Here is a 14598-nt window from a genome sequence, read left to right on the forward strand (position 1 = left end):
CCTTTGTCTCCTGCATTGTTCCAGTCAATATCATGCAGTAGCAGCTCATCTTTCAGTCGAGTATTTTACAGCCTTCCATACTTAACATGGAGTTCAACGATTCCAGATCATAAACTTTGACCTCAAAATTGTTGGCTTTTCTCCCTTGTATTTTTTTTTTATTTTTCTTGCAGCCAGCAGCTCAATAGGCACACCTTTTGTTTCTTGCCTGTCTCCATTCCCTTTGAATAAAAACACAGCCCAATGATCCCTCCTTTGGATCTTACTCCTAAGGAGGTTTCTGGGAAGAAGTTAATTGCATATCAATAGACTTGGCCTTTCCTTGATTAAAATCCTGACCTTCTGATCTTTCAGCTGCAGGATTCCGACATACTGAGTGGTTCGTGTGACACCGTAATGGAGGTGGTCAGCTGACTTTGTCACCTTGTTGTATAGTTAACTCGTCTGATTGGGTATTTATGCTGCAAAGACTGTCCGGAAATGCTATGGTAAGACAGACTCCTCAAAATCAACACTGAACATCACCAACAAAGGCTGCATCTGACACGGAGGACCCACTAATGGGCAGCAAGTGTGAATATGAGAGAGAGAAGGGTAGGACTCAGGAGGGTCTCTACATATTTCTAAATACAATGGAGCCATTACTGCTGATGTGACGGGATCCTCTGAGTAAGGAGAAATAACTGCAGATTTGAAACACAAAGCAGAAGGTTATTGAAACTGTTTGTTGCAGCCAGTGGAGTACATGCATTGAAATTACTGGGACATCGTTCTCTTTCTCTACCTCAGGATAGTGGCTAGGAAATAAATTTGCACTATTCCCATCTCCACTCTTACTGCCAAGATCACCTATTCTATTTGCACTGTCATGTGATGTTCTTAATCTGTCTCCTCATTGGACCAATAACACATGTAGCTGCCAGTAGTGCCTCCAATTGTAACACAATATGGTCTGCCATCTGATGCCCCTTGTGGCAGAGTCTGTGGTATTTGGTTTTTAGTCACATTTTACTTGGGAACAGTATAAAAACTTCACATACCAACTGCAACAGGCTGCACAATGATTGACATTTACAGGTAGGATGTGGGGCCCAGTTCTGATGTTTCACTGCTTGAGTGGAGGTTAGTTATAATGTTTTATCGTTTTTGGGGGTGGACTTTGAAGAGTACTTAGAATGTTTCACCATAAAACAATGTTCGGGGGCAGCATGGGGATTATAAGGAAAAGTAGTGTTTCATGCCCCTGTATCGAAACGTGAGTGGGCCTCTCCAAAGTGAAGAAAATGTGGTGATGATGCACAAAAATAGCCTGCATTCCCTGCACCTTTCTTCAGCGCATAGGGACTAAATGGCAACAGCTGAACCCATGAAGCAAATTAACGTAGAAAGTAATCAAGGTGTAGTGGTGGAGCCTTATCCCTGGATTAGGATAAAGTCAGAAGTCAAATAAACCTGTTGGTTTTAGTCCAACAGGTTTATTTGAAACCACACAAGCTTTCAGAGTGCTGCAGCAAGAGGCAGCTAACAAAGCGGCTGCATTCTGAAAGCTTGTGTGATTTCAAATAAACCTGTTGAACTATAACCTGGTGTCGTGTGACTTCTGACGTGTTTCACCCCAGTCCAACACTGGCACTTTCACACCCTGGAATAGGAGGTCTGGGTTCAAGTCCCACATGCTCTACAGGTGTGTGATAGCAGTTGCGTAGGAAATTACATTATATTTTTAAAATGTAATCAAGGGGCTCTCTTGTGGTACGGCTGCACATAGGCAAAAGCCCTTCATCAGGAATCCCTGAAACGTCAATTTTCCTGCTCCTCTGATGCTGCCTGAACTGCTGTGCTTTTCCAGTAACACTCTAATCTCATCAGGATAGCTTGCTTGAGTGTAGGAGGTCACAGGATGTGATCTAATTGAAATGTTTAAGATGATTAAAGAATTTTATATGGTAACTTTAAAAACAACTCCTTATGGTGAAGGAATTCAAAATAAGGAAATGTAATCTAAAATCAGAGCCAGGTCATTTAGAGGTGATATCAAGAAGCACTTATTGATACAAAGGGAAATCTGGAACACTCCGTTTTTAAAATAAAAAGCTACTGAGACTGAGGATCAATTTAAAATTTCAGAACTAAAATTGATAGATCTTGTTGGGCAATGTGCTACGGAAACAAAGGCAGATAAATGGATTTGGACACATTTGAGGTTCCTGGCTGAGAGAGAGGTTCTTGGGATTTAGAACCAGCTACAGACAAACAATTGGCTGTTTTTATTAACAATTTTTTTCTGCTTCTTATTGCACTATCACCTCCAGCTACAAGTGAACAACAAACAACAAACTGCTATTTCAAAAAGCTGTGTTTGTGACCAATGTCACCACTAGGTGGAACACTACATACAGTGTCACATCCCAGTGTTGCTGTGGCTGGTGTAGAAAGCTACTGCAGGGAGGGCCTCATTTGGAATATTCTCAGTGATCTCACTTGCCTTAATGGAGTGTCTAGATTGAAAACTTGGCGCACCCTGGGAATATTGAAATAAATAATTGATTTTTAGTTTGAGTAAATGTCAAATCTTATGGCACCAGCTGTAAAATGTACCATACAATATCAGAAAAGGCCACCTTTGATTGTTGTAACTTGTATGTCGGTATTTGTGGTGTCTGTGGTACACTTAAAGAAGCAGGATTTAATCTGTCACCGAGGTTGCTTGTGCATGCTCATGAAACGGCACAGTCACAGATGGGACATCTCAAGTGGGAAAACACACTCCAATTCCAAAGTAACATTCTCCCCGTGTCTGCATGGGTTTCCTCTGGGTGCTGCAGTGTCTTCCCACAGTCCAAAGATGTGCAGACTAGGTGGATTAGCCACAGGAAATGCAGGTTTGCAGGGATAGATTAGGAGGTAGGTCTGGATTGAATGCTCTTCAGAGTGTCTGTGTGGACTCGATGACTCAAATGACTGTAGGGATTCTATAATTCAATTATTCTCTAGGGATTCTATGATTCTAAGACTACAGGACAGATCCTGTCATGATCTGATTGAATGATGGATAGGGACAAAGGGCTGATATTCTGTTCTTGATTAGGGTTTGTGCATGATGATAAAAGGATCATGCTCAGCTGTGATGCATTATGTGGTTAAATAGTAAGTCTTCTGTACATTTCTGTTTGTAACACAGGCTTGGGTGTAATTGCAGTCATTGACTGTGAAACTGCCTTCTACTATGTGTTTGCACATGGGTGTGAAGGGGAGAAAATTGGCACTGAGCCATGTTACTCCATCCATGCTAGCTTGCAATGCAGTTCTTTTGAATGTCAATGAACAAATTTCCCTTCTGTCTGTAAAGGCTGAGGAGGTGGTGCGGCAAAGATCATTTCGTGCAATAAATATGTTTATTTATGTGCTTCTCTGGGTAAGGGAAAGTAAGAGAATTCAAAAGAAAATTAAGTAATTAACAGAAGAGAAAAAACTTCGAAAGTTTACAGGGAAAGGTGGGGAAGTAGGACTAGGTGAGTTGGTGTTAGAAAGAGGTAACACACGAGACAAGTTGAATGAGGTTATTTGTTGTAACAGTTTTATAATTCTAAGTATGAAGACTTTGGGTATTGCATTATGTACAGTTATGTATTGTAATTGTAGGCAGCCATCCTTCAATAAATGATGGAGAAAGGAAAAAATGTGTTGTATTTAATAATATCTTGTATTCATGATCCCATACACAACCTCAGCAGCAATGCATTGTGCAGCCATTGATACACTTTTTTAAAGAGTCATCATTGTCATAGTGCGTTCAAGACAAGAAAGTGTGTCACAGCAATGCTCCCACAGGCAACAAGAAGATAAAGTGCTTTAGTCATGTTAGTTATGGGATAAATATAGGCCAAGACACCACAATAACACACTGATCTTTGAAACTATATCACGGAACCTTTTGCATCAATCTGGGAAGGTAGACAGGGCTTCAGTTTAACACTGGCTTGTCCAGCTTACTGCATGGGATCAGAATCTGGCCCACCCTGGATGTTTATCCATGTTGTGAACTCATTGTTTAAAAGGCGTGTCACCAAAAGTGACTGACAAATCCAGAGGGCACTGCTTCTCCAATCATAGGCTGTTTCTCTCCCTGTTTGGTGCTGATAGGCTTGCTAATAGCAGCAGCAAAAACAGAAACCGTTTGCTTAACGTCTATCAATTGGGAAATGTTGGAATACGTTAAAAGGGATGTAAAAGGACATTTAGAAATACATAACATGACCGAGCAGAGCCAGCATGGCTTCATGAAGGGGAAATCATGTCTGAAAAATTGCTTCGAGTTCTTAAAGGAAGTAAACAATCAGGATAAATAAAGGGGAAACAAATATTTGAATTTCCATAAAACAATAAGGTAATGCACACAAGGCTATTTAATAAGATAACCCATGGCATTGAAGGTAGTGCATTAGCACAGATAGAAGATTGACTAACTAAAGAGAGTTTGAATAAAGGAAACATGTTCAGGGTGGCAACCTGTAACTAGTGGAGTGCCACAGGAATCTGTGCTGGGGCCACAATTATTTATAAAATGTATTTTATGATTTGGATGAGAAAAGTAAATGTGGTATAGTGAAGTTTATGGATGACACAAAATAAAGTGGGAAGGTAAATGGTGAAGATGACAAAAATAGTCTGCAGAGGGATATAGCGGATAAATGAGTGAGCAAAACCTTGGTGCATGGGATATAATGTGGGAAAAGGTGAGGGTAAAATCTTTTAGCAGAAAAAAAAGAGCTGAATATCATTTAAATTGGGAGAGCTCACAGAAAACTGCAGCACAGAATAATTTGGAGGTCCTTGTGCATGAAACACAAATGTTCAGCATATCCAAGTTCAGCAGGTAATGTGGAAGACTCTGAAGAGTCATTTAGAGTCAAACATTGGCTTGCTCTCTCTCCACCAATGCTGCCTGACCTACTGTAATTTCCAGCATTTATTTTTGTTCTTAGTTCAAATCCTTCTCCACAGCTTTACTCAATCTCCTGCAACAGATTAGTGACAGTACTATTGAGACACAGCAGATTTGAATGAGTTCCTCATGCCTCAGAATTGGTCTCACTAACATGAAGTGATACTCCTGCACCATTTCACCAGCCAGACATTACCTTTTTAATCCTCCTATTCCTATATTCACTAGAATGTGGCACTAAGTCACTGTTAACTTGCCTTCCCTGCCCTGGTTACTTAAATTCCTGACGCAGGACCATAAACCTTTTCTCCTTCCTGTTTTATTAGTACTTAGGAGGCGCATAGCTTCTGACTATTCCTTCTTCAAAAGCCATATACCTTGGATACTTGTTCCCACAATACAAAAACGCCTGGAGATGTAAGATAATGTGGTAGTATTGACATCAACACTATTAATGTTCACTGTTGTTAATCATTTGAAACTGACTGCCTTTTCTGGAGTCTACAGCACAATGCAGAAATCCAAAGGATGCTGCTGATCCTATACTTGCCCATTCTTCTCTGTTTTAGGTATCTGTACAATCCTAAACCCATAATCCACAAAAACATTGCGCTGACAAGAATTTTTCATTTTAATGCTGCAATATTACTTCTATAACGTGTGACTATTTCAGGCATTTTTGATGTATAACAGTGTCCTGTATTTTGATGACTGATGCAGGCTCTTTGACTCTGGAATTTTATTTTGTGTGAAATATCAGATGTTTCCATTATGACAAAAAGAATCAAATTTTTGAAAAATGTAACAAAACAATTGCCATGATACTTGTTCAAATAGATTTTCTATGAAGATTTTGAAATGGCAATCAGCATTATTACAGGAAAGCTCAAGCAGGTATGACAAGCACTCGATGGCTGGATATGGTGGATCATGTACTTAACCAGCCAACTCTGCAGTACATGACTGATTATAATTCAGACTTGTATTTACTTGGGGTATATTCCACTGAGAGTAATAGATAACTGCTGCTGTCCTGGAAGAAAGCTGTCTAACAATCTCTATGTCAGAGATTTCCTCTTTAATGTTAATTTGAATCTGAAGCAAAATCGAGATCTCCAGGCATCCTGCCACTGTGATGTGATTTAAGCACGGTAAGCAGCCAAACCAATTGAAGAATCTCACATGGCAAAACCAGAAAATAAATATCCTATATTTTTCAAAAATTCAACTGAGTAGGTAAAGATGATGCTGTTGTGTAATTTTTTTTAAAAACTGCGTATTCAGTTTCTCCTGCAAAGAATAAGTGTTAGGTGCATTTGATTGTTTTGATTCATAACCTCCACCATATTCTGTATGCTTCGTTCAGGAGTAATTCTCAAGATTTCATTTTGTTTGGCATTAACAGCTTTTGAACATTTAGTTTTCTCCTTTACCCAAAGACAGATCTGGTTCTTAACCTTTCAGAATCTTCCCCCGCACCCCCCACCACCGACCATCCCAATGTAATTTAGTGTAATACATTACCTACCACATCGAATTGACAGAAGACAGTTAAACTTACCACAGTTTGAGCTCAACTATCATTACAGGGTCACTGCTCATGAATTCTAACATGCAACTTATAATAATACTCAGCGATTTCACAGCCTTCAAGAAATTACTGGTCTGAAACAGGACATCAATGAGAAAAGATCTTGGCTCAGAACAGAAAGTTTAGCAATAAGTCAGTGCTGGTGGAATAATTCATTAGTCACCTACCAGTTGTCAAATCATTGACCAAGAGAAGGCTTGCAGCAAAGTGACTAATAGTTGTGTAGGTTTTAAAAATATTTGTTTTAACTAATCAATCCAATTAGCAAAGATGGTTTTGAAGAATGTTTTTGTGAGACCTTCCCAGAAAAATACATTGCACAAGCAGTTAGGCATAAAACTAATTTAGATCTTGAATTGCACAAGGGTGCATTGCAAATTTGTAATCGTAAAGTAAAAGATAATCAGGGGACAGGGGATCTTAATGCAATGAAGTTCAAAAGCAACATATTCCAGGCCACAAGATGTTAAAATTAAACAATGTCAGAAGAGCATGTGCAAAGTGGATGCAGTCAGCATCAGTCAGGCAAGTGGATGAAGGGGTGATGTGGTGGCAGTTCGTGCCTGATAGGAAACTGGGAGAAAGGAGGACAATAAGCAATTGTAAATACCTAAATTAATTAAGCATCAATGTTAATTATTTTGTAATATTGTCATATCCTATCTGAGCGCCCGAGATGTCCATTTATGCAGAAAATGTCAGTTGCAGCAACTTGAGCTCATTTCAAAACCTGAGCAGCAGCTGGTGTCACAGTGGCGCATCAATGATGCTGATAACTACGGATCGAACACTTTTATTGAAGCTGCTACCTCTATAAATGTCGAGAGAGGGGGAATGGGTGCCCAGCATAGAATTCATGGTGTGGAAGTAGGCCATTTGGTCCATCAAGTCCACACCAACCCTCCGCAGAGCATCCCACACAGACCCACCCTGTCCCTGCATTTTCCATTGTTAAATCACCTAACCTACACATCTCTAGTCATTATGGACAATTTAGCATGGCTAATCCATCTAACCATCATATCTTTAAACTGTGGGAGGAAACTGGAGCACCCGGAGGAAACCCACGCATTAACTGAGAGTGCAGACAGAGCCAATCCTATGGAATTGCCAGTCAATATTTAGACTCTGTCTTAGCTATAAAGGATCTCACAACGAACGCTAGAAAAGCCATAGATAGGAGATTCACTAGTTAGGCAACTAGATATTTTTGTTGCTACAGACTTGAATCAAAGATGGTGTTTTGCCTCCGTGGAGACCAGGTCAAGGATGTTGCTGAGGGGCTGCAGAGCTTCCCAAGTTGAGAGAATGAAACTGTCACTTTCATACAAAAGATGGGGAGGTATGGTCCAGCAGGCAGAATTCAGGGGGCTAGCTAGGGATTTAACATGAAATTACATTCTTGATGAAGGGCTTATGCCCGCTGTTGATTCTCCTCCTCGGATGCTGCCTGATCTGCTGTCCATTTCCTGCGCCACATTTTTCAACTCTTGACTCTCCAGCATCTGCAGGCCTCACTTTCTCCCAATTAACATGATCAACCTCCGGATTAGTCCATCACCAGAAGACTCAAAGGAAAATCAGGTTTGATTAGCTTGACTAAAGGTTAGCTTAACTAATCTTTTGAAGATGTTGCAAGCAAGGTGGACAACGGCGACCCAGTGGATGTGGTGTACCTAGATTTCCAAAAGGCCTTTGATGCAGTGCCACATAACAGGCTGCTGCATAAGATATAGATGCATGACGTTACAAAGAAAGTATTAGCATAGATAGAAGATTGGATGACTAATAGGAAGCAAAGAGTGGGGCATAAACGTGTGCTAGTTCTGGTTGGCAACCAGTTTCTAACGATGTGCCTCAGGAATCAATTTGGGACCGCAATTATTCACAATTTATAGAGATGATTTGGAGTTGGGGACCATGTGTAGTGTGTCAAAGTTTGCAGATGGCACTAAGATGAGTAGCACAGCAAAGCATGCAGAGGACTGTGAAACGTTGCAGAGGAATTTTTGTTCAAGGAGGGTTTTCTGACACAACATGTAGACAGGCCAACAAGGGGTGATGTCATGTTGGAATTGGTACTGGGGAATCATCCCGGCCAGGTATTAGATTTGGAGGTAGGAGAGCACTTTGGTGATAGTGACCATAATTCTGATATGTTTGCAATAGCAATGGGCAGGGATAGGTATATACCACAGGGAAAGAGGTATAACTGGGGGAAAGGCAATTATGATGTAATTAAGCAAGAGTTAGGATGCATAGGATGGGGAAGGAAACTGCAGGGGATGGACACACTTGAAATGTGGAGCTTATTCAAGGAACAGCTACTGCAGGTTCTTGATCAGTATATATCTATCAGGCAGGGAGGTAACTGTCGAGAGAGGGAGCCATGGTTTAGTAAAGAAGTTGAAGCTCTTGCCAAGAGGAAGAAGGCGGCTTATGTGAGGATGAGGCATGATTGAGAGTTATAAGTTACCAAAAAAGATCTAAAGAGAGAGCTAAGAAGAGTCAGGAGGGGACGTGAGAAGTTCTTGGTGGATGGGGTCAAGGGAAAACCCTAAGGCCTTCTAAAGGTATATCAGGAATAAAAGAATGACTGGAGTAAGAGTAAGGCCAAAGATAGTAATGGAAAATTGTGTGTGGAATCTGGGGACATAGGGGAAGCGCTTAATGAGAACTTTTCATCAGTATTCACATTGGAAAAGGGCAATGTTAGTGAGAATACGGAGATACAGGCTACAGGATGAGATGGGATTGAAGTTGACAAAGAGAAGGTTTTAGCAATTTTGGAAGATCTGAAAATAGATAAGACCCTGGGGCCGGATGGGATTTATCTTGGATTTTCTGGGAAGCCAGAGAGGAGAATTAAGAGCCTTTGGCTTTGATCTTTATGTCATTGTTGACAGGAGTAGGGCCAGAAAACTGGAGGATAGCAAATGTTGTTCCCTTGTTTAAGAAAGGGAGTCGGGACAACTCTGGTAATTATAGGCCAGTGAATCTTACTTCGGTTGTGGTGAGGTGTCAGAAAAGGTTATAAGAGTTAGGATTTATAATCATCTGGAAAGGAATAATTTGATTTGGGATAGTCAACACGGTTTTGTGATGGGTGACAAAACAGGTGAATGAAGGTAAAACAGTTGACGTCCTGAGGAAGGGCCTGTGCCCGAAACGTCGAATCTCCTGTTCCCTGGATGCTGCCTGACCTGCTGTGCTGTTCCAGCAATAAAGTTTCAACTTTGATCTCCAGCATCTGCAGACCTCACTTTCTCCTCGTAGTGTATATGGACTTTAGTAAGGTGTTTGATAAGGTTCTACACGGTAGGCTATTGCACAAAATACGTAATTTTGGCATTGAAGGTGATTTAGCGGTTTGGATCAGAAATTGGCTAGCTGAATGAAGACAGAAGTTGGTGGTTGATGGGAAATGTTCATCCTGAAGCTCACTTACCAAATGGTGTGCCGCAAGGATCTGTTTTGGGGCCGCTGGTGTTTGTCATTTTTATCAATGATCTGGAGGTGGGCATAGAAGGATGGGTTAGTAAATTTGCAGATGACACTAAGGTAGGCAGAGTTGTGGCTAGTGCTGAATGATGCTGTGGGTTACAGAGGGACATAGATAAGATGCAGAGCTGGGCTGAGAAGTGGAAATGGAGTTTAATGTAGAAAAGTGTGAGGTAGTTCACTTTGAAAGAAGTATCAGGAATGCAGAGTGCTGGGCTAATGGTAAAATTCTTGGCAGTGTAGATGAACATAGAGATCTCTGTTTTCTGTTGCACAAATCCCTGAAAGTTGCCACCCAGGTTGATAGGGTTGTTATAAACATTATATTAATTGCAATTTAGAAGAATGGTGGGTGGGTGGGGGGTGGGGGGGGGGGAGCACGGGAATTTTTTAGAAACATAAAAAATTATGAAGGAAAAGATGTGTTGGCATTTATTGGTAGGGGGATTGGGTTTCGGAGCCATGGGGTCATGTTTCAGCTGTACAAGACACTGGTAAGGCCGCACCTGGAGTATTGCATGCAGTTCTGGTCACTGCATTATAGGAAGGATTGAAAGCTTTGGAAAGGGTTCAGAGGAGATTTAATAGGATGTTGCCTGGTATGGAAGGAAGGTCTTACGAGGAAAGGCTGAGGGAACTGAGGCTGTTTTTGTTGGAGAGAAGAAGGTTGAGAGGTGGCTTAATCAGAGGGTTAGATAGGGTGGACAGTGAGACCCTTTTTCCTCAGATGATGAAGGCAAACATTACGGGACATAGCTTTAAGTTGAGGTGTGATAAATTTAGGACAGTTATTAAGAGTAATTTCTTCACCCAGAGTAGTAGGGGCATGAAACGGCCTGCCTGCAACAGTAGTAGACTTGCTGACGTTAAGACATTTAAATGGGCATTGGACATACATGTGGATAATAATGGAACGGTGTTGGTTAGATGGGCATCAGATTATTTTCACAGGTCAGCGCAACATCGAGGGCTGAAGGGCCTGTACTGCGCTGTAATATTCTATGTTCTATGAATATCGATACTTCAAGTGAGCGGGCAAAGGTCTAGCAGATGGAATACAATGTTAATAAATGTGAAGTCATCCACTTTGGTAGGAGTAAAAGTAAAAAGGATTATTACTTCAATGGTAAAAAGTTGCAGAATGCTGCGATGCAGAGGGATCTGGGTGCCCTTGTGCATGACTCTTAGAGGGTTGGTCTGCAGGTACAACAGGTAATTAGGAGGGCAGATATAATTTTGTCCTTCATTGCTAAAGGGATTGAGTTTAAAAGCAGGGAGGTTATGTTGCAGCTGTACAAGGTACTGGTGCGACCACACCTGGAGTACTGCGTTTTGGTCTCAAGAAAAGGTTGTACTGGCATGAGAGGGTGTGCAGAGGAAGTTCACTAGGTTGATTACAGAGTTGAGAGAGTTGGCATGTGAGGAAAGACTGAGTAAATTGGGATTATATTCATTGCAATTTAGAAAAATGAGGGGCAATTTTATAGAAACATAAAAAATTATGAAGGTAATAGAGAGGATGTTGCCACGAGCAGGTGAAAGACAAGAGGGCATAGCCTCAAAATTAGAGGGAGCAGATTTAGGAATGAATTGGAGGAGGAGAAAGTGAGGACTGCAGATGCTGGAGATCAGAATGGAAAGTGTGGTGCTAAAGCAGGTCAGGCAGCATCCAAGGAGCAGGAGAATCAATGTTTCAGACATAAGTTCCTTATCAGGAATTAGGCTTGTGGGCCGGGAGGCTGAGAGATAAATGGGAGGGGGTGGGGTTGGGGGAGTTGGTTGAGAAAGCAATACGTGGATGAAGGTGAGGGAGAAGGTGATAGGTTAAGAGGGGAGTGATGGAAGGGTCTGGAGGGCAGTGCCGAGTTGGAGACTTGGGACTGGGATAATGTGGGGAAGGGGAAATGAGGCTGTTAAAATCCACATTTATCCCATGTGGTTGCAGGGTCCCAAGACAGAATATGAGGCATTCCTCGTCCAGGCGTCAGGTGGTAACAGTTTGGCAGCGGAGGTGGCCCAGGACCAGCACGTCGTTGACGGAGTGGGAGGGGTTGGTGGATGCGGGTGTCCCAGAGATGTTCTCTGAAATGCTCTGCAAGAAGGCGTTCTGTCTCCCCGATGTAGAGGAGACCACACCAGGTGCAACAGAGGCAGTAGATGACATTGGTAGAGGTACAGGTGAATTTCTGACAGATGTGGAAGGATTCTTTGGGGCCTTGGACAGAGGTGAGGGGAATGGTGTGGGCGCAGGTTTTGCACTTCCTGCAGTGGCAGGGAAAGGTGCCAAGAGTGGGGTGTGGGCTGGTGGGGGACGTGGACCTGATGAATGGTCTTTTTTGGAACGTTGATAGGGATGGGGAGGGAAATATATCTCTGGTAGTGGGGTCCCTTTGGAGGAAGTGGTGGAGGATGAAGCGTTGTAGGCGGAGGTTGGTGGAGTGGAAGGTGAGGACCGGGGGTTCTGTCCTTGTTGTGTTGTGAGGGATGGGGTTCAAGGGTAGTGGTGCGTGAAGTGGAGGAGATGCACTGGACGGCATCGTCAACTACGTGGGAAGGGAAGTTGCAATCGTGGAGGAAGGCTACCTGTGACTTTCTGAAGTGGAATTGGTCATCCTGGGAACAGATGTGGTGGAGGTGGAGGAATTGGGAATAAGGGATGGCATTTTTACAGGAGGTAGGGTGAGAAGAGGTGTAGTTTAGGTAGCTGTGGGAATCATTGGGCTTGTAGTAGATGTCTGTGGTTAGTTGCCAGAGATGGTGAAGTCCAGGAAGGGGAGGGAAGTTGCTGAGATGGTCCAGGTAAATTTGAGGTCGGGGTGGAAGGTGTTGGTAAAATTGATGAACTGTTCAACCTCTTTGTGGGAGAATGAGGTAGTGCTGATGCAGTCATCGATGTAGCGGAGGAACAGTTGGGGAGTGGTGACGGTGTAACTGTGGAAAATGGACTGTTCCACATATCTGATAAATAGCGCATCGATGTGTACAGCGACTGGATGTCCATGGTGAAGATGAGGCACTGGGGGCCATGGAAATGAAAATATTGGAGGAGGTGAAGAGCATGTGTGGAGTCAAGAACGTGGGTGGGGAGTTCCTGGACTAGGGGACTGGACTATGTCGATGCAGGAAGAGATGAGTTCAGTGGGACAGGCACAGGCTAAGACAATGGGTCAACAGAGGCACTCAGGTTTGTGAATATTAGGAAGGAGGTAGAATCAAGCAGTGCGGGGTTCACGGACAATTAGACTGGAGGCTATGGATGGGAGATCCCCAGTGGTGTTGAGGTTGTGGAATATGAGGTGTTCCTCCTCCAGGTGTCAGGTGGTAATGGTTTGGCGGTGGAGGAGGCCCATGACTTGCATGTCCTTGACGGAGTGGGACAGGGAGTTGAAGTGTTCAGTCATGGGCCGGTGGGGGCGTGTGTCCCAGAAATGTTCTCTGAAACAATCCGCAAGAAGACATCCTGTCTCCCCAATGTAGAGGAGACTACACCGGGTGTAACGGATGCAGTAGGTAACTTCTTCACTCAGAGGATTGTAAATCTAGGGAATTCCCTGCCCAGTGAAGTAGTTGACACTTCACTGGGCTTCCTCCGGTTTCCTCCCACAGTCCAAAGATGTGCAGGTCAGGTGAATTAGCCATGCTAAATTGCCCATAGTGTTAGGTAAGGGGTAAATGTAGGGGAATGGGTGGGTTGCGCTTCGGCGGGTCAGTGTGGACCTGTTGGGCCGAAGGACCTGTTTCCATATTGTAAGTAATCTAATCTAATCTAAATTTACTTCAGTAAATGTTTTCAAAGCTAAGATAGACTTTTTTTAACAATAAAGGAATTAAGGGATACAGTGAGAGCGTGACTAAGTAGAGCTGAGTCCACAAAAAGATCAGCCATAATCTTATTGAATGGTGGAGCAGGCTCAAAGGGCCCAAACAGCCTATTCCTGTTCCGAGTTCTGATGTTGATTAACTTGCGAGATTTTTGAAAAGGTAATGGGGGTTGATCAGGGCAATAATGCTCATAAAGTGTACAGGGGCCTTCAAAAGGCAATTGCTACTACACAGACTTATAAAGGTAAAGCTTATGGAATAAAAGGGTCAGCAGTAGCATGGCTGCCAAATTTTGCTGTGACAGGAAATAATAAAAGGGTTTCTTTCCAGCTGAGAACCAACTTGGTAGTTACCGAGGATTAGCGGTGAGACCCTTGTTTTTCCCCATAAATTAAAGCTCTGGATCTCGGTGTACAGAGTGCAGCTCTATTTAATAAATCATCGTCTTGTTTCAGATACAAAACTGGTGTTGAGAAATTAATTATTCACAAAGTCCATTCATTATTGGTCATCCAAAAGTCTGGTTAGGAACTACTTGGAGGTTGGGGGGGTTCTCTCTGACAAATTTTCCTGTGTTGCAAATACAGAGGGAGAAAGGTTGATCTTGTTTGGCTGTCCCAGAGTTGAGTGTGAGATGCTGGAAAAGCACAGCAAGTCAGGCAGCATCTTGTGGACTTGATTCCTGATGAAGGGCTTATGCCCAAAATGTAATTCATACTGTGCAGATTTGAATTTATAA

At 42.6% G+C, this 14598-nt stretch overlaps 1 protein-coding gene across 7 annotated transcripts in view; it reads left to right on the plus strand.

Moving 5' to 3' along the window:
* Window positions 1-1181, plus strand: part of LOC122561959 (uncharacterized) — a 119705-nt gene extending 118524 nt beyond the window's left edge. For all 7 annotated transcript variants that reach the window (XM_088000384.1, XM_043714291.2, XM_043714294.2 and 4 more), the window contains one exon: window positions 355-1181. In XM_088000384.1, coding sequence (XP_087856510.1) covers window positions 355-389 — 35 coding nt within the window. In that variant the 3' untranslated portion in view covers window positions 390-1181. The remainder of the gene's footprint in view (window positions 1-354) is intronic.
* Window positions 1182-14598: the final 13417 nt, after the last annotated feature.

Source organism: Chiloscyllium plagiosum, unplaced genomic scaffold (assembly GCF_037043375.1).
Source record: "Chiloscyllium plagiosum isolate Xiang-an unplaced genomic scaffold, Cpla_swu_hap1 HiC_scaffold_25, whole genome shotgun sequence".
Classification (NCBI taxonomy): domain Eukaryota; kingdom Metazoa; phylum Chordata; class Chondrichthyes; order Orectolobiformes; family Hemiscylliidae; genus Chiloscyllium; species Chiloscyllium plagiosum.